Genomic DNA, 20,462 nt, shown 5'->3' with positions numbered 1-20,462 from the left:
CACCTCCTCCTCCACAGCACCACCACCACAACCACAGAATCTCATCTCCTTCACTCCACAAACTCCCTCCCTCTGCTGTAACTGCGTTTTTTTTAGCCACAGTAGAAATTTCAAAACCCACAAAGTTATCTTTGAATAAATCTGCTGTTTATCTTTTTTGACCCGTCTTTAATAAATTACTCCAAAAAGGTTGTTCTTAGAATAGAAATGTGAACTTAGCAGACTTTTATGGTTATAAAAGTAAATGTACTATTTAAGACGTGAGTTAAATGCAGGGTCAGAAACTTCAACTCAAACAGATTTGATAATTCTATACTTCTAAATAGTGTGATAAATTAATGGAAAATGTAGTTTTAGCTTTTTGCAGATTTTAATATACTATACATTACATTACATATACTATAATATACATTATATCAAGAGAAAATTACATGTTTCTTTTTTTTAGTATGAATTGTGGATTTTTAAATCGTGTCAAATTGTAAGGTGCATTCAGTCTGTTACAGTTGTGCTAGAGTCAATTTCGACATTTTAAGGTTTGTTTTATATGATGTGCTACTTTATAATTATTATTCTACATCATTTATGAGCATTTACACTCAATTTTCAAACTCATTTAAACTAAATGTAGCTCATAAAATATGACACACTGAAAAAGATGGGCAGCCTTGATATGCGTTAAGTAAGAAAAAAATGTTTCTCTTTGACAAAAAACATTGATAATAGATGCATTTATAAAAATAATAACGTATTAAAACAATGATGTCCAAACATGGCACAATGTCCAAAAGGGGACCTTTTACTTTCATGGTACTTTAAATACATTTTGCTGCTCCTGCACCAATTTGAGTAAGATTAAGAATTCTTCTATGCTACTATTTATTTGATATGTAAAGGGACCATGTACAATATTAAACATAAATGTTGCCATGATGCACTGAACTAGAGTTAGCTTAGAGATAGTTTACATCTGCAGTCCATTGGCAGGTCACAATTAATTATGTCTGGTCTTTTTCATGTAAACCAGATACAGTTATTTTATAAATTATAACCAAAAGAGCATGGAGTGTCATTCAAAGACTAAAACTCTTTCCACAAATTTGAATTCTACCTTAAGTAATATATCACTGAGTTCTTTGGCTTTTCTAAGCACCTCCAATCAAAATTATTGCCGGTTTTAAGAAAAAATTATAATCACAGCTTTCTGGTCTGCAGCCAGGCAAATTAAATGAGCAGTTTTTTAATTTCTGAGCTCTCGCTGTGTGGGAACATTCAGCATAGCTCAGCATGTCAAACCATGTCAAGTGTTACAGTTCCCTTCCTGTTTCAGAGGGAAAAATATCACCTCCGAGATGAATTAAAGTAAAAGACTTGTCTTCAGACCCCCTTCCTAAAATGATTAACCCTTCTAGAGAGCATTATTCAGCTCTGAGTGGTTGTGCTTTCTCATTGCCTATAATTGTTATTTTTCTGTTGTTGCCTTCATCACTCTCTCTCCTCATTATATGAAAAGAAGGAAAAATGTCTGAATAGAGGAGGGAGATTTTCCCACAGTCACTCAGCTCAGAAAAATACGCCATTGTCGCCAGGTTCACATCCCAATGCCCTGCTCCACAGTCTGCAGGGTCCGAGGGACAATGTTCTTATAATTGAATGACCATTCTTCCTCCTGTTTGACAGGTAATTGATGGAAAATACAGTTAAATGTAGCTACAAATCTCACATTTGAGTTTGCAGGTGGCCAGTTGTTTCCCGTGTGACTGCAGGTATAAATCAGAGTGAAAATCTTGTGAGGATACGATTTAATCAGAGTTTTATAGTTTTAAGAGGCAGAGGAGATACTTTTCTCTGCATTATTTATCTGCAGTTTTAACACCAACGAAAAGCTTAGCATGAAATGATTAATAGTTTGAGTCATGCTGTTGTGTGAAACTTGTGCAGGAGTGACACTGAGCCATGTGTTACTCTTAATAAGAAGTGGCATTTTATTATACAAAAGCCTCACCAAGTCAACTATTCATTGCCATCAACATCTGTCATCATTAATTGAATTTGTGTAATGAGAGCCATTTACAACTTGATTGTAAATAGAAATTTGATTTTAAAAAAGTAATCAACTTAGGGGTAACCTATAATTAAAAAAACATGTTTGGTTTTATGTCACAGCTGTGGTGTAAGTTACTTGTAGCTTTGTTATTTAAGACTTACAATGTTTGGACAGTTTATCAAGTATGTCTGCTTGTTATTAAATCTCTGACACTGTACAAAGCTATTATGAATATCACCATAAACCAGTGTAAAATTTAGGCTACTTATGATGGTATGCTTTACTGCTAATATTTCTGTAATTGAACATTATGTTTGCTGGATTTGTAATAAGAGAGTAAGCATGAACTATTAAATAAGTTAATTTACTTTAGAGACCTGTGGTTGTAGGTACGCAATTTAAAATCAGTTCATATAGAAAACAAAGTATACGTATGAAAATAAATTAAAAAGCGATGTTTAAAAACCTTTACTTTCGACAATTTAAAAAAACGGCCACACATAATTACGTATAAAGAAACAAAGTTAAATATAAGGAGACAATGTCAAATGGAGCTGACTAAAGTGAAAGTAATTATCAAGCTAAATTAAATGTTAATGATTTCATATAGCTTTATTTTGTTTATGTTACAGTGTTTTGACCTCAGCCAGTTGTGCATTAATGGTTGTGTGGGTGCACGCAATGCGTTTGTGCGCATGCGTAGCTTCGCTCTGGTGTTCTAGCACGCGGTCTCATTTCAACCAATCAGCAGGCGGTGTCGTGTACCGCAATGGCGGAGACAAAGAAGACGAGTGGAAATCCTCCTGCTTCAAACGAATCCGGCAACATGTCCAGCTGCAGGGACTGCGTGTGTGCGGTTTTGAAGCTTTTCGCAGACTTCGGGAAAGAGGTTGGTTTACATTGTTTGAGTCACGTAGACCTGAGTGACGCGTCTTTTAGTCCGTGACGTCAGCTAGCTCCATGCTAATGTTTTTAGCATCCGAGTGTAGCAGGACTTTTGAGATGCCTCTCTCCTCTCGCCTCATTCATCCATTGCTACTTAACATTCAGACGGTGTTTTCTGCAACAAAGCAAACTTGCTTTTTTGCCGAATCATTTTATCTGAATTATTTCGTAGATATCTGGCTACATGTCTCAATACTTAAAACAAAACCTCGTAGCTCATTTCAAACTCACTCCAATAAAGAGCACATTACTCTTTTATTTCCTTGCATTTTATTCACTCGTAAGTTAAAGATTATAATAAATGTACACATAGTATGTTCCCTTGATTGATTAAATTACCTGTCATTATCGCTGCATTTTGTCTTGTGAAGAATAGGTACACAATGTGATGAACAGTTTTTTTTTATGTTTTAGTAGTTTACATGGCATTTCCTTAATTGTTTAATTGTATAAAACCCCTTTCACAGTAGCTTACTTCACCTTGTGCAAAGACAATGTATCCTAAGTAGTTATAGTATCATCTTAGTGTCTTTGCACTGCAAATTCACTGGGTTCAAATGTTTTTGATTCATTTTAGATCAAAAACTTCAAAAATCAAATAAAGTATTTACGACTATCTGTTGAAAGTACATTTTTTTCTCAGACTGTTAAACACAGTATCTGTTGTGCTCTAACATCCAGGGCAGCTTACTCACTTTGTTTGTGTTTTTTCTTCTTCTTGTAGCTGAAATTAGGGGATGCTTCTCTGCGGATAGATGTCAATTTCGATGCTGTGGCTCTTTCCTCATCTCCAAGTGCTCGTGTGTACAACAGTTTGCAGGAGCATATCATTAAGTTACAGGTGAAATAGCCACATACTGGAAGATTTCTGAATTTTAAGAATTAAATGATTTAATCATTGAGAGGTTAAATGGGTTTGCTAAAATAGTTTGAACTGATGACTAATAAAGTTGAGATTGCAAGGCTTATTTGAATTAAATTAAGGGTCTTATTTGAATTATTTATGTGTTTTATCCTCATTATTTTACAGGCTGTTTCGGAAAGTTTAAAGACACTGGTGGATGCTGATGCATCATCTACTAAAGACAAAGCATCAATTGATGATGTCACCTCATCGTCACTCACGGAGCAGACGTCTGCACTGTCTGAGCATCATCCTCCAGGCTCAGACTGTGCAGAAAGCAAGACGGCGCCTGATGACGTCATGGTTCAGATCAGAGCCAGGAAGTCAGAGGTTGGTCTCAGTCAGCAAATCTGTCAGCTGTTCTGGCAGTGACATTTGTGGAGCACTCTTTACTCTCCCTCAAGCAAATGAATAATCATAAGTAATTGCTCCCGGGGATGTGCACATGATGTGCTGGGGTGAAGCAAATCCTCGATGGGGATCTGATAAGCCGAGTTCAGCGCAGAATAAGGGGTTCTTTAGTGCTGTGGCCGGGTAGAACAGACCACATTGCTGGAGGGTTTTGAGAGAGAGCCAGGTCCTTGATGGTTTATGAAGTGGATGCTCATTACTCTGAGATTGCATGTGGATGAAGGACAAGAGGCCCCCATTCTGTTGTGCATTTATTTTGGTAGCCAAACAAACAGTATTCATATTCCATCATGGGATGATGACATGCAATTCAACTTTTTTTTTGGCTACCTGGGAAAATGCCTTACTAAATCTCTCACTGCATGTAAATTGCGTCACGCTGTTACCACAGATCATAACACTTCAGTAGGAAAAATCAACCTCATTGGATTCTTGACACCCATCAATAACTCATCAATCCATTGTATCTTATTATCTGTGATGTCTCTCTGTTTTAACTCTAGATTGAGCGAAGAATATCTGCATTTATGGAACGCAAGCAGATGGAGATCAATGAAAACAATGTGCGCGAGTTTTGCAACGTGATCGACTGCAATCAGGGTGAGAATGGGAAAGAGGTTGGGGGCAGGGTGGAGAGGGAGCCTGCACACAGATTGCCAATGTTTGGGAGAGAGCTGATTTCCACAGGCGAGAGGTCAGGCTGATCTGCTCCAAGAGTGGGGCTGAAGTAGCTAACACACTCGGCCTCAACACAACCAGCTTTGTCCAGAAAAACACGAGGCAGAGGGCCTTTTTTAAAATCAAAGCCTGTGGGAGCCACCAGCTTTAAAAATCAGCGCACACTAATGGCTATAGTTGCAATATGTGTTTTTTTCACATTAACAATTACTTCTACATTTTAAATACATATTTAAGATCCAATTATTTTCTTTCTAGAAAACAGCTGTGCCAGAACAGATGCAGTTTTCACACCTTATCCAGGTTTTAAAAGCCACGTGAAAGGTAAGAATATAAATATCCTCCTCTAATGTCGACATGACCTTCCATAACAGCTTTATTTAACTTTCACTTGAGAAATTCTCTATGAAATAGAGCACATGTATTTTGTCCATTATCTTTAGACATATTTCTTCTTCACCTAAAGGGAGTAAACCATCATGAATTTATTCAGAGTTTCTTTTCAATTGTGTTTTTTTGTTTTTTTGTCGTTTACATGGAGCAAACGTGAACAAAATCCTCTGAACTCTGTTCTCAAAATATGCCTTCTTTCCTCTCTCAGTGCTGATGGAACTGACCCAAATCTACCAAAACTCATCCTGTTTTAAACTCTGGCTCTGAATGACATAAAACAGTCTAGAACCTTCACATTTAGTCTGTCACAATCTCTCCTGTTCCATCTTCGAACTCAAACACAGATCTAAAAACAGCAACATGCTGGAAAAGCTCCTGTGAACTTTTTACTGACGAGAGACATTTCCTTTTAAAGGCTTTATATGTGATTTTTCACACTTAAATATAATAGAAATCAAGTATATCCTCTGAAAATAACTCTTGAGTCATGACTGTCTACAATGGGTGTAACACCCGAGTCCCACTGTCTGTGATGTTTTCCGAGTCATATCTTCACTTTGTTTACATCGCCGGGACGGCAGCTGACTCCTCCCCTCGCGTATAAAAGTTGTTTAATTGAGGGACTAGAGAAAAGAAGAATAACATACTGTACTCAGTGCTTAACTGCGTTTCTAGATCACACATTTCAGGTAAATTTACATGCAGTGTGAAGATACGAGCATAATAAAGATTGCTAGCATTAGTATGCTAACACAACAATGCACCGCAAGTTGTTTTGGTTTCATGCTGGTGCTCAAGGGCGACATCTGCTGGATCAAGTCAATTTATTTAATTTAACCTTTTGATTTTTTACAGGGGAGTCCAATTTAAATTAAAAAAAAAAAAACCTTTTACAAGAAAGACCTGGCCAAGGTAGCAGCTGTTCAAAATCACAAACGCATTGAAAACCAAAAAGGCTTTCAAATACACCGTGGCCTTTCAAGAACAAACAACCACATGCCTCTGTCACCACATTCTTTATGATTCTCCGACATTTGTTAAGAGATATCAGTGTGTTTGAATTGAGCTCCTTTGAAAGGTTATTCCAGGCCCAAGGTGAATTGTCAGGGGCGAAAATTAAGTTTGCCGTCGCATCAGTCAAAACTCAGGGTAAAGTGATATTAAACAAATTAGAGGATCAGAACTGGTGCCCAGTAAAATTGAAATAGCTTTTACTCAGGGCTTGGCTTTGTAGCAAAAAAATCTGATCCCATCCCATTGAATATATTTTTATCAAACAGGTTAAAAGTTAACTTTGGATTAAATTCTATTAAACACTGTATTGCACCTTTTTTAGGTTCATAATGTTTTCAGTGAAGATGATTGAAACCAGTAGAACCCTGAATTAAGCAGCTTCACCTTCGATATCTCCTACACTCTTTTGTTGATGTTTATGGGGAGGGGGCTGCTGCTGCTGCTAACATTAGGACTGCTTAGCCTTCCTCTAACATACATTGATCAACATTGGGTTTTTTTTTTTACAGGAGGCACATTATCTGTAGATGTCTTCTCCTCACTCTAGAAACACAAGCCCACTGATAAAACCGGCCAAAGACAGAACGAGTTTCCAATTGAACGCTAGTTTCTCTATGACTGTCTTCAACTGACACAGGACATCATGCAGAGCCCAAAGCTGAGCTGCTACTAACACTTACTCACTCTGTCTCTTGGAGCTCATCTTGTTTTTAGTGAAGGATTATTTTAGTGCTCATCAATCACAGCTTTTATAACAGGAGCAAAATGATTCACATATTTCTCCATTCAAAAGCAGATCTACAGAACATGTGTTTAGGGGAAAAGTAATATTGTTTTGTTGTCTGCTTGCTTTCAGAAATCACAAAGATCAATTCAAAGAGCTTTCAGATTTATCTCTGCAAATGAATGAAAGCTTCCCAACAAACATACAGGGTTTTATAAGAGCCGTCTGAGAATCCATACGCTGACTGTACTTGACTTAAAACAGTTAAACTAAACATTTAATTGGTCTAGTCTCGTCTAGTATCTACTTCTGTTTAAATGTTATGATTCTTTTCCCCACTAGTTACGCGGGTGGTAAACACATACGGGCCCCAGACTCGGGGAGGCCAAGGAGAGGCCGGGGAGCAGCAGAGGGGGCCGCTACCAAGAGACTGTGGGAACGCAGCCATCGAAGAACGACTACACAACATCGAGAATCACCTGAAACTCCCGACAGGTCAGAGTAGTACAACAACACACAAGCTTTACGAACATGGTTTAAAAAAAACCGATTATAATATAAATCTCTGAAAGGGTCACATCTCAGATACTGCTTACTTTACTTTTTAAAACTTATATTCAATATATTATCCTTGTTTATGTGATAGGATACAATTAAGGTAACAAATATTAGGTGAAAATACCTGATAACAACTGTGTGACATTAACTAAGCAACCTTTTATTACGACCCTGCTTCTCTTAAACACTTACACATAATCATGACATATAATCTCCGCCCTTCATTTCTTTAATTTTTTAATTTAAATGATCACTTATGAGGCCGTTTAACAACTGTTTTTATTCCTTCAGCCGGCCCGGTTCCATTGAGTGTGTACCAGCGACTAAAGAAGCTGGAGGATCGTATCCTGGAGTTGGAGGGACTCTCACCAGAGTACTTTCAGTCCACGGTGAGGCTCATGACTGTGAAGTAGATCCATTGAAAGCCACTTAATAATCATTAGTCAGTGTTCAGTCAGGATTCATACTCAGGCCTTACAGTAATGGAAGTGATTTCAGCGGTTGAATTTCTCTTAGTAGTGTGCTATTTTAAATGATCAGCCTCGTTTATTTTGCAAAGATTAAACACAATGAACCTGTCAGAGTTCGTCGTCATCATCATCATACTGCTCATTCTCTACAGATATCTGAATTAGAATGAGAACTCTTAATATTTGTCAGTTTATGTATCTCTTACATTCAGACAATGGCACACAGGTTCTTTGAACATGCTCCTGTTGGTTTGTGTCCGTGTTACGGGGAGTTGGACTACAAAATGTTACATATAGTTTAATACCAGTTTGACACAATAAACCTCTTATATTCAGTTTTAAAGTAAAAAGGCAGATGCGTTAATCACATATTCCTGCCGTCTGAAATTGTTTACTCATTTATATCACCAGTCAGCTTTGCAGTTCTAGTCATCTGAAGTATTATCTCTAATATATGGTGCGTAACCAGTGTTATACACTTTAATTATCACAGTTGCTTTGCTTCTTTTATTCCTCCTTTCCTTGATTTCTTCTTTTTGTCTACTTTATCTCTCATCTGTTTTATCAGTTATCAGAAGTTTTGTTCACATTCAGTGTTGCTAACCGCATTGTATTCATAATGGATTGGGGGGCGAGGGGGGTAAACGTACTCCCTTTATCATTTAAACACTTCTAAAGAACATACAGAGGCTGTGGTCCTCTTCTCAGCGGCTGTGGGTTCGAACCCGCCATCCCCCACTTGCTCCTCCCAACATTTCCTCTCTTTTTACGGCCGTCCAATCCAGTTGAGGCATAAATTACCTAAGAATTTACCCCCCCCCCCCAAAAAAATCCTAATAATTAAAATCTACGGGCTTTTCAAACTGATCCCTCCACACTCCTGCAAGGAGTGAACTCTGTTTGCATTCCACCAACAGCTGAATGAAGCTCCCTTTTTTTTAGGATGAGGAAATGAATACAGCAGCAAGCTTTGGGATACTATATGTAACCATGGTAACAATGGTTTAAGTCATATGAAGTTTTCTGCATAAATATTGTTAGGCAGACTCAGGAAAAAAACTCCTCCTAGTTTTGGTGGTTATTTATTTTCTTTCTTTTAATGGTGGTGTACGTTGTGTGGATCAGATATGTCTGGTGAGAGAGCTCCAGATTTTTCTCCAAACATTTCCGTAGTATTTCAGTGTGAGAGTATTTTTGGTTGTCCCTTTCACACGCTCTCCATTAGTTTGTGCTTTTAATGTGTGTGATTTAGATTAATTTTGTGTTGTTGTAGGCAAATCTTGTTGAAATGTAATCTGCTTAGTGAGGGGAGTCTGTATTTGATGCTAATGGAATTTCCTGATGTGCACTGATACTTGAACACTCCTCCCTCCTCGAGTTACACTCAAGTTAATTTGAGTAAAAAATGCACCGTGTTTGGTTCGATTCACTCTAACTTTGAGGTCACTGCGGAAAGCTCACTTGAGAAATGCCGACTTTTCAGCACACTGTGCTTTTTATAGAAGCCTAGTCTCAAAAGATGGCTGTAGGTGATTTACTGGACGTCATATTTGACCTCACATACTCCAGCAGTCACACAGACTCTAATTTCCCATGTTGAAGGAGTCTGTCCGGCGTGTTTAGTTATCTGAGTAAGTGTGCTTAAGATGCTGCATGTCTCTTCACGCTGGTATTTCTGAGCACAGCATGCTGCTTCTGTGAGTATGCTGCTCTCCATCTGCTTTTGACTCACTGCATGTTTGTTTGAGCAGTGCAAGAGATGTCGAGTGTCTTTGAATAAACTGATGGGGTCTTTTATATTCCGAGTACCACTTTTTTCCCCCCCTCTATGGCAATTTCTAAAAATACTGTAGTTTGGTGTTTGCTGAAGAGCCGTGCATAGTTGGCCTACGATTTCAGGAACAACATTTTAACACTGAACTGTAGAAGGAGGCTCCCTTACAAATTATGCAGATTTAAAGAAACTAATCCACATTGTTTCACAGTTCTAGTCGAAGGTGAGGGTTGAAAACACGTTTCTCTCAGCGGTCTTACACATCAACTATCTCTGGTGTACTATGTTGAAGTCTGACGGTGGATATTTGTCAGATGTTACCCTCCTTACTTTCTCTAACGGTCCTCAAAACATTACAAAAAAGGCAAAAATACAGGGAAACTAACCTTGAAATTAAATGAATACGTACATTCCTCACTTGATTCTCCAACATTCAATCGAACATCAATCCTTGTTACTGTGTTCACATATGAAGTGCCCTTGGGTCCCTTGAAGGTGCTATATAAATTCAAGTTTTTATCATTATTTAAAGTACCGTAATTCATCTCAGCAAACCTTGTTATGTGTATTATATGTCACTGTATTGCCTTTGTTTTCTATGTATTTGTCTGGTGTCTGTTTTTTTCTTGTTTGTATTGAATGTCACTAGTTTTTCACATTATTTCACATAAAACAAATATTTTCTATTTTCTATTTTTCACAACATTTATCAGTAAAAGTTGGCTGTTTGTTGCTCGTAAAGGTGCATGCATTCTTTGTTTTACATCAGCTGGGTGAATGAAAACCAGAACATGTTTTGTGTCTAATCCAGAGCACTTTCAGAATGGTTCAAACCAAAACGGTCTCATGTGTACTTTTGTGCTTTTTCATATTTTAGAGCCTCCTTCACAAGAGACCAAAGACAACTCCTGCTCAGGTTTGTGGTCGTTGTTGCCTTTCACTGCGCTATGTAAGAGGGGGTTCAACGTATTCTGAATTGATTGATGAGTTTTTTGTTTTTTTTCTAACTCTCTCTCTCTCTCAGGCCTGCAGTCTGACCGAGCTGGATGAGAAGATCAGTGCAGTGAAAGCAGCACTGATGAAGAGAGCGACTGAATTCAGGCCTGGCTATGGAACAGAGTGTCCGTTGTGACGCACCCACAAACCAATGCTCCAAGTAAAACATCTCTTAACAGTGTCTGTCAGCCATATCAGTGGCTCTTGTAGTCTTTAAAAACACTTTGTATTAACCTCATGTCATCTCTGTCACAGACCACAACTTCATGTCCTCTTTATAGTTTTGTAATGAACAGAAAAGTAACTTCTCTGTAAATAAAAGTATTTGTTTCTTCATGAACTCCTAATGAACTCATCATTTAATCATTAGCTAAACAGATCAGCTAATAACTCTGATATTATTCTCTTATTACTCTTACTCTTATTTCATCAGTTATTCCTTTATTGTTATATAAATAGTCATACAACTATTGACTCTTTATATTTCCTATTAACAACATTCCTTTTTCTAACCTGATTAATTGTTTTGTCTTTAAAAGAAAATAGTCGAAGGTTTTACAGCTAGTAGTCCAAAACCAAAACAATTCAAGTTTCCATCAAACCAGCACAATTTTATAGTTGAAAAGCCGTCATTGTCTCTCTGAACGGATGAGCAATTGAAGCTGATTCATATTCCAAAAATCTATGAAACGCTTATCTGTAATGGATAATAAAACAATCTCAAGTACAACTTAAAATAAAGTTCAAGTATTAAGTGAATATAGCTTTAATGTTGAGTAATGCTGGGATTTTGTGTGTTTGTGTGTAAATTGAGATGATTCTGCGCGAGCACCTGATTCCTCTGCCTGACTGCTGTGTGACGATGATCACCTCTAATGGTTGTCATTATAACAAATGACCTGATTACTGCAGCTCTGTTTGGAACACATATCACAGACCCAACAAACCAGCATTAAATGGGACGCCGCTGCGTTTGACACTGTGACATGTTTATAAAAGGCTCTCACATAGAGAGAATTGACTGAGTGAGCGGGTAACGCTGACTTTCTTTCTGCTGATTATATTTATTATTTTCAACCTGTGAATGATCGGGTTCATCAGTATTACACTCTTTTTGACCTGGTGGTGGTTTTCTATTGTAGCTGGTGAAGATGGAGCTGGTTAAAACTACTTAATTTCATATCAGGGTTTTTAGTCCAGTGGTTCCCAGTCGAGGCTTTCAAAAGAAGAAAGGGAAAGTTTTGTATGTTTTCTTCTATTGAATTGAGGACACCTTCTGTCCTCAGAATTGAAATGAAACGAATGTCCCTTTCTCATCGATCTAAAAGCCGAATGTAGAAATGTTGACTTTTCTTTTTTGTCCAAATGATAATCCTTAGAAACATTGGTTGAATTTTAAACTTTGTATTCAATGATCTCAGCATATGTTCTACCTGGGTTAGGTGGTGTCAGCTTAGACTCAAGTTAATGTACTTATAACGTAATTAACAGTTTTTCATTGTGTGTTGTTTTTATGAAGTTTTGTTGCATTTAATGACCCTCCTGGTGACACAGGTTGCAAAAAAAAACCTCAAATACATTTAAACTGTGGTGCGCCAGATAGCCTAGCGGTTATGTTGTGTGCCCCGTGTACAGAGGCACCACAGCATCTGTGGGTTTGAATCCGACTTTGACCCTTTTCTGCATGTCATCCCCGAACTTTTCTACAAACAGTTCCTGTGTCTATTCATCTTTCCTATCTAATAAAGAACAAAGTTAGGTCAAGACATGTGTGACGTCACTAAGACTTTGTTTATTTTTTATTCAGTCTGTGGTGTTGGCAAGTCCGTGCACTGATCCAATGCCATTATATCATTTAACCAAAAGAGAAAAATCAACGTTTCATCAGAAATCAATCCTCCACTGAAACAAAACAGTAGACCTCACAGAGAGTTGTGCTTAGCTGCTGCATGTGTGCATATGGATACAACTTACAATTACAGTTTTAGATATTAAATGAAGAACAGGTTTAAGGTAATTGATCGTGTTCTGTGAGCAAACAACATGTTGGTGCTGGCAAAGACAAACGCTTACAAGGGCTAGCAAAATGTGCGCAATCTAAAAATCAAAAATCTCAGTTTGGAAATCTAAATCAGTGTCTTTCAGAAATTCATCACAGTCACAAAAGAGGGAATTTCTGTATGTACGTCTTTCCCGCACTACAAGTATATTTGTTTGAGTCTGTGTCAGATCCAGTCTAAAATGTCATGGATTCCTCTTTCTCCCTTGCTTCACCCTTCTACCAGGTTTCATGAAAATGTGGCTTTTTTTTGTTGCAATAAAACAAAGTAATCAAAAACATGGTTTAGTTTGAAGAGGTAATATACGTACCAGCAACCGTATCTTTCAAATATCATCAGAGAAGTAAAAAGTTCAATATTTTTCTTGACAGGAATAAAAACGAAATTTCTGCGCACGAAATAAAAAAGTTGTATAAAATACCTTGAAGTTGTATTTAGTTATGATACTTGAGTAGATGTACCTGCTGACCAAGGCTGTCTTTTTGGGCCACATTTTTGAAGTAGAGAAAAGCAACAAGTTCCTCAATGACAGATCCACTTTTTCCCAACCTTAAACTCTTATGAACTGATTTAAAAAAAAAAGGTGTTTGAAGCGGCTACCTTGACCAGGTCGTGGACGACTGAATAAAAGCACGGACACAGACTGTATTTTAGAGCCACTGGAAGTTTAAGGTACTTCAACATTTAAATCCTGTTGAGCCTCTACTCATAAAACAAAAATGTAGAACTCTTGTATTAAGTTTGCAACAGGTGGGACAAACAACAAAATTTAAAAAAACAGCGTTATCACATTGTTGGAAGCTACTGTAAATCCTCTCTTTTCTTCCTCTTTGCTTTTGTCATGTCAAGATTTATTGATGGAGTGACCTGACTACAATGGAAGACGCCTGCATTGTTATTTATTTCTTGCAAGATTTTACATTCTTACCACGGAAATGGAGGTTTTCTTTTTCACACCGTCTTTCAGGTGCACCTCGCTTGTTCAGCTCTGTCTCGTCTCAAACCTTCTGGGGCGGCGAGGGGCCACAATGCTCTGGAAAGGGAGGCACTTGAGTTGTAGGGATGTGGATGGACAGGAGGAGGGGTATGGTGAGGTTAAGGGGGGGGTGGGTTCTCATTGTTCCCCTGGAGCTTTTGTCTCAGACACAGTCCCCTTATGAGGGTTAATGAGGACAAATTGGTCTGAGTGTAACAAATGGATTATGGAGCTGGACAAAAGGTTGAATTTCGCTGGGATCCACCCATCATCTGCCCATTGAGCCAAGCATGGCGGCTAGCGTCTGCGTGAAGTGGTTCACTAAATATCTCATTATCTTTATCCAGTATGTTTTATTGCACGAGCACATTATAAATTCATCTTTTTTTTTTGTAATTTTAAATAAAAATAATTAAGGTTCATACCATAATAAATCCCTTTCTAATCCCTGTCAACAGCCTGACCTGTTTCCCAGAGCTAATGCAAAGAATGTAAAGTCAGTATGTCAACATTAGTGTCAGTGGTTAGTGCTCTAAGGTTGGGTGGGCATAGTGTACCCTTTCAAATGAACAAAGAGCCACTTCCTCATTGACTCAATGTAATTCCTGCCTGTCAATCACTCCTCCCTCGGCCTGATTTCTCCCAACGTCCTTGGGAACCTCGCTAAAAAAGACACAGAGGTGTTCCTTGTCTTCTTTGGGTTTGCTCGTATTTTTTCGGTGAGGTCGAAGGAGAGGATTCATATCCATTCATATCTCACAAACTCTTAATGGGCTCCAGGCCCTCCAAAAAGAAAGCTCTTTCCTGTGACTAGTCAGCTCCAGTCTTTATTCATCCCTGGCTCCGTGTCAAAAAAGACTGTTGCTCGTTTGTGCCCTGAACAATGAGGAACAAGGCTAAATCTCGAGCCGGGAACAAAAGGCAGAAAACAGGCTTTTCACTCTGCAGAACATTAGATTCTGACACATTTTGCCATGGCAGTTTTTTTTTCCTCCATCCTGAGTGCTGTGGCTCTGGTCTTTTAAAGAGACCACCTGTTGGCAACAAGCCTGTTCTTCATTACAGACAGACCTATTATCACAGGATGAGGAGCACCACAGGCTAACTTTTTAAAGTTAACCCTGCTGCAGTTTCCAAAGCTCCAACATTACGAATTATTGCTGGTAAATGTATTTTTGCTGGTAATTTTGCATCTTGTTTTTCAATAAGGGCTTTTGTCAGCATAAGAGGGAAGTACTTCATTCATGGCCTTGTCACTAACAAATGTCAAAACAAAGGGACTCAAATGTAGCAGCTTGAATGTTCTACAACTACACAGTTTGAGCCAAATTCATATGCATTGTTTGGGGGGGAAAGTGCTTTACAGTCGTAGTTGTTGCTGTTGGACTCGTGTTTTTTTTTTAATTCAATTATTTCTGGCTTCTCTGAAGGAGTTTTGTTCTTTTTCGGAAGCAGATTTGAGCAATTTTCGACCCCCCAAAAAAACATTAGCATAACTGCAGCGTGATAATGATTTTCACAACTGTGTCTAAAATGAAAGTACTGTAGGTGGCAATATGAGGCAATCAAGTGAATACGCTGCTCTGGATTGGACTTGAAAAACATAGGCTGAAGAAAAAAGGAGGGTTAGATTTTTTTTTACAGATTGTGTGGAGTTTTAAAGAATAAGTAAAATAATTTATGGCTGTGAAAACATGTAGATACACCAGAAACATTTCAAAAATAAGTTTAATGAAAAAAACTTTGCTGATTTGGTTTTCTTATCAACACTATCACCTTTATTTTTTACTAATGTTAGTATGTATATTGTTAAGGCCACTAAGCTAAATGTTCTCCCCTCAATCTTATTTATCTTCCTAATATTTATGAATGCTCTTATTTGATACTAAGGTTGTTTATCGTGTGTTGAGAGTCAGCATTTAACCACATGCTGATGGAGATGCATATGGGAGCAGTTTTGGTTTCACCATTTTGCCCAAGGACATTTTAACACAAGAACAGCAGAGGTCGGGGATCAAACCCCCAACCTGACCTTTTGATTTTTCTCCTTTTATGCAGTAACATGTTCTGGAGAAACAACAACAACAATAACACTTGAATACTTAGTCGCACCAGTGCAGAACTGTAGTGCTTTTAGGAACAAGTGGCTTTAGGATGGGTGGGGGCAATATTAAAACAGCAAATACCTCTGCCGTGCTCATGCCATCACTGTTAGAGTACAACCGATGCTTGTTTCATGTTCACAAACACCCAGAGAAGAAGAAGAAAGGGGGGGGGGGGGGGGGTACATGCACCTGTGACCCTCCCCCCGCTAAGCAGACAGCAGAGGAGAGGATCCCCCTGCAGCCACAGGCTCCGACAGTCAGCCGTCAGCTGCTCTCTGTGGCCCCGCTGCACGGACCCCAGGCTCTCTGGAGTTAAATGTGCCTGTGATATTGCCAGGAGGGAGCAGCGGGAGTCGAATTCAGGCAATTACAATCAAGTCAGGGCATAGTTAGTGCGTGGGCCCCGGCAGCACCTGAGTTGGATGCTGATGAGACACTTAGCCCCAAACCCCTCATGCATTGGCCCAGGCGCTGCAGAGAGCGACTCCCCCTCCTCCCCCCAAGCTCCCTCACCCCCCCTCCTCCTCCTCCTCTCCCTCTCTCTTCCCACAGCAGCAGCAGACCCCCTACCGGACACTTCCACTTCCCTTCACCTCATTTAGGCCCTCTGCAGCTCTCTCTCCCTCTCTTTCTTTGGCCCTCACATTGCAATACTTGTGCTTTATATAGGTGCCGTGGAGTACTGCACTCAATCACTCTTCATTCATTCACACTGTACAATAACTACTCCGACATTGTCCGTCAAGCACCTGTGCATAGCAGAGCTTCTAACATCATGTCATGTGTCGAGACAAGTTCTCGAGAAATATGTGAGGAGTTATTTCTCTTAAAAGTATTTAGAAGTAGAATTTGATCATTTCTCTTTTCACGTTCTATTTTACATCAAATGTTAAAACAAATGTTAGATCAAATGTTACTTAAGAAAAGGCGTCTATAATTTTCAAAGATGGGTCGATGTGTTCTAAAACCTCCATTCAAACAAAACCTGATGCTCATTTCCTAGACGGTTCTGAACACAAAGATTGCAAATCCTCGGATTTGATCTTCTAATGACCTTAAGAACTTAAGTGTTGATCTATCTAAAATAACAGATTCCTGCCTAAACTTTGAGTACGGTTCTGTTACACCTAAAGGGGAAAGTCTGGGTTTTCTGAAGTGGGGTTGTATGAGGTACTTAGAAGCCTTCAGGGGTACAAACACGGGAGCTTTGTAGAGCTTTACACTAGGTCGTGCGAAACATCTACTTTTACCACTTTAAAAAAGTCCTTCATGAATAAAAAACTTTTTATATACAGTATATATTTTTCACTTCATCGCAGCCCTTTCCTTTGGTACCATGTTTTTACCATGCGACCTTCTTTAAAAAACTTGAACTATCCCTTTAGTATGAAAAGCAATCTTATAAAACGTTAAGCTCAAGACCCATCACACCCCGATCTCTGCACGTTTGCAGGTGTCTAACTATAGGACTCCTGTAGCTTTTGATGTCTTATGGAAACAAGAAAAGAGAGAACGGAAAAGGGCGGCGCACTTCTTGAATATCTATGACCCGAGAATATGGAGTCAGGCAGCACAACAACACTCTTAGCCCCTTTTTCCCAATAAGATGCTCTCAGCTCTTTCGGAGGGAAAGCCTCCCTGCGCCCGCCCTCTCTCAGCGCCACACTCTGCTGAAGTGTCATTAGGATTGTAAAGGGCAGGTTGCCATAGAACTGGGATTGCTGCAGATGTATGAACTAATAGAAGCACCATATTTTCAATGTAAAGATCTGAGTGTGCAAGAGGCCAAACTGGAGACTCTTTGTGATGTTTCTTCATCTGCAGTCTGTGTGCATGCATCTTTCATGTGTCGCCTTAGTGCTCTGTTTTGTCAGATTGCTAGCTTTGCTTCAATCCACTTTCATTGTCTATCTGGGGCTTGTTGGTTGGAGCTGGGTGTAGTATTTGGCAGAGCCAAGGGGGGAAAGGTGGAACACCTCTTTCACGATTTTTCGCCATAATGGTTGTCTTTTGATTTTCACTGGGCTTTGGAGACTACCAGGGATTGTCTCTGTGAAATTATTCCATTTTGGCAGAGAAAAAGAAAATGGATTGCGCTGATCCTGTTTTGTTCCTGCTGTTGGGGGGGGTGGGGGGGGGGGGGGGGGTGTGGGGGGGGCGGCTGCAGTATTATCCTGGGCTGACACCGTCGGCGAAGAGGCAATCACAGTGGCCCTCGCTCTGACAAAACACTCCATCTGCAAGGAGAGGAGGAAATCACACCACAATGATGTCTGACTCTTCTGCCACTCTCTGGCAGCTGGGCCCTGGGACCCATGAACTGCTACACAACCGCCACCACAATGGCTGTTATACAAACGCACAAACAGCACACTACAATTCAGCAGCTGTAACACACAAAGGCAATGCACCTGCCATCACATGACAACAAGAGCACGATGAATTTGTTCCAAAAAGTTTCTTTTTGTGCTCAAGGCTAGTTAGAACCACGTCTGTTATATCGGCTGTAGGCATATTAGTTATTATTATCATTAGTATTAGAGGTAAAAGTACACAAATAGTATCATTACTGTTTTAAACCTTGGGACAAATGCATCCACAGTACAAGTTTTAAACCCACTGAGCTCACAGTTAGCCTACAAACACAAACCCTATTTGGATGTCAAACTTATCCACACACACACACACACACACACACACACATCAAATAAAAGATAAGTAGCCGTGTGTCTCGCCCTGTTAGTATTCAGCCATGTCACCTCTCTCCCTGCGTGTCCCGTACCTGGGGATCAAACGCACCTCTTTGTGAGAGAGGCCTGACCCCCCGCTATTAGCAAACAGAAGAGAGCCCAGCTGACACCACTCTTGAGATGTGCCATGCAGACGGAGGCCTGTGATTACAGCACAATCCTGAGGAGACAACCATCCACCCCTCACACACACACACACACACACACACACACACACACGCCGCCCACCCCCACCTACTACCTCGCTCCACCTCTCATCCTCCACAAATTCACCTATCTCTGAAATAGATGTTAATCTCTCGCCCAACTGGCTGCCTCTGAGACCTCGTTGACACACATATAGCCGTGCAGAGCCATGAATAATCAATAGGGCGCTATTTTATGTGTGAAAGCATGTCAAAGAACAGGTCATTTCTTCTGACTATTACTGCAGCAGATTAGAATTTGAAATTGGACTTAGGTGAAGGTGGGCGTGCATGTATGTTTCCTCCTGTGTGTGTTCATGTGTGTGGACAGAGGATCTCTCTCTCTCTCTACACTAGGGTCTGTCTAGTTTCTTCATAACGTCACATGAAAACCAATGAAGGGATGTCGGAGGGGGGATTAATTTGTTGTGAGAGAGGCAGAGGCTCAAGTGGGTTCTTTCAATAGCAAATTAGCAAACCCTTATTTCAAAAACCCTTCTATGTACTACAGAATAGTAATGCACAAAAACATTCAACATGCATGTGCACATGTGTACAGTATGTTCCAGGTAGCAGACTAAAAGATGCTTTTCTCTGTTTGAAGCATCTTTTCTTTTACAGTCTCTGTCTCTCGTCGACACACACACACACACACACACACACACACACACACACACACACACACACACACACACACACACACACAGAGAGAGAGAGAGACTCGTATGCACACACACAAGAAGGAAAACTTCAATTCTATCTGCAGGGGCAGAAATCAATCTCACATCTCTTTAGTTAATCCGCGATGGCTCTCTCCAGATCCTGACACTAATAAGGTATTGAGCAGGTGAGGCCAGGGGCTGAGGAGGAGAACAGAGGGAGAGGAGAGGCCTGCAGTCTGGGGCCCAACTGGCGGCTGGCACTGTTCCAGTGCAATTATGGGGCTTGTGTATGGGAGACGAAGGGTGCAGGAAAGAAGCAGCAGAGATAGAAGGAGAGAGGGAGAGTGAGAGAGAGACAGAAAGAGAGAGAGAGAGAGAGCAAGAAAGAAAGAGGGGGTGGGGAAAAAATTGATCCCATCTGTGGTATGATGGTTAATTAAAGCAGCTCTTGAGCAGCCCAAGGATGAGAGGCTTGGCTGGGCTCCTGGAGGCACAGCTCTGATTACTCACACAGAATGGATGGTTTCTTAGCAATGGAAGGAGGAGGCCAAGAGCTGCCTGGTGGGGAGCACAGAAGACGTCAAGGAGGAGAGACATGTGCATGCTGCACACTTACACATGTGAACGCACACACGTGCACTTGCATACGCATGCATACATATACATATGTAAACACACACGTATGCATGATGAGTGCAAACATCATCAAATTAAATCAAAATAAGTGCATCAGGAAACTAATCAGGTGTAATGCGAGTCCACTAAATGTGGATTTCTACAACAAGATGAGCACAAGAGGTTAATGACAAA

General features: G+C 39.8%; 2 protein-coding genes across 2 annotated transcripts in view; one reads left to right on the top strand and one right to left on the bottom strand.

Annotated features, from left to right (window-relative positions):
- Positions 1-20,462, bottom strand: part of crip2 (cysteine-rich protein 2) — a 517,344-nt gene that overhangs the window by 487,901 nt on the left and 8,981 nt on the right. The window lies entirely within an intron of this gene.
- mbip (MAP3K12 binding inhibitory protein 1) lies at positions 2,778-11,254 on the top strand. Its single transcript, XM_061063058.1, has 9 exons — positions 2,778-2,936; positions 3,717-3,833; positions 4,023-4,226; positions 4,811-4,907; positions 5,244-5,309; positions 7,459-7,611; positions 7,966-8,063; positions 10,796-10,834; positions 10,943-11,254. Exons 1-9 carry the CDS (start codon positions 2,817-2,819, stop codon positions 11,048-11,050), a joined length of 1,002 nt encoding a protein of 333 aa, XP_060919041.1. The 5' UTR covers positions 2,778-2,816; the 3' UTR covers positions 11,051-11,254.

The sequence above is a fragment of the Labrus mixtus genome, chromosome 18 (assembly GCF_963584025.1).
Source record: "Labrus mixtus chromosome 18, fLabMix1.1, whole genome shotgun sequence".
Taxonomy (NCBI): Eukaryota; Metazoa; Chordata; class Actinopteri; order Labriformes; family Labridae; genus Labrus; species Labrus mixtus.
The sequence above is the reverse complement of the archived record's forward strand: the minus strand, read 5'-3'. Positions and strand labels throughout refer to the sequence as shown.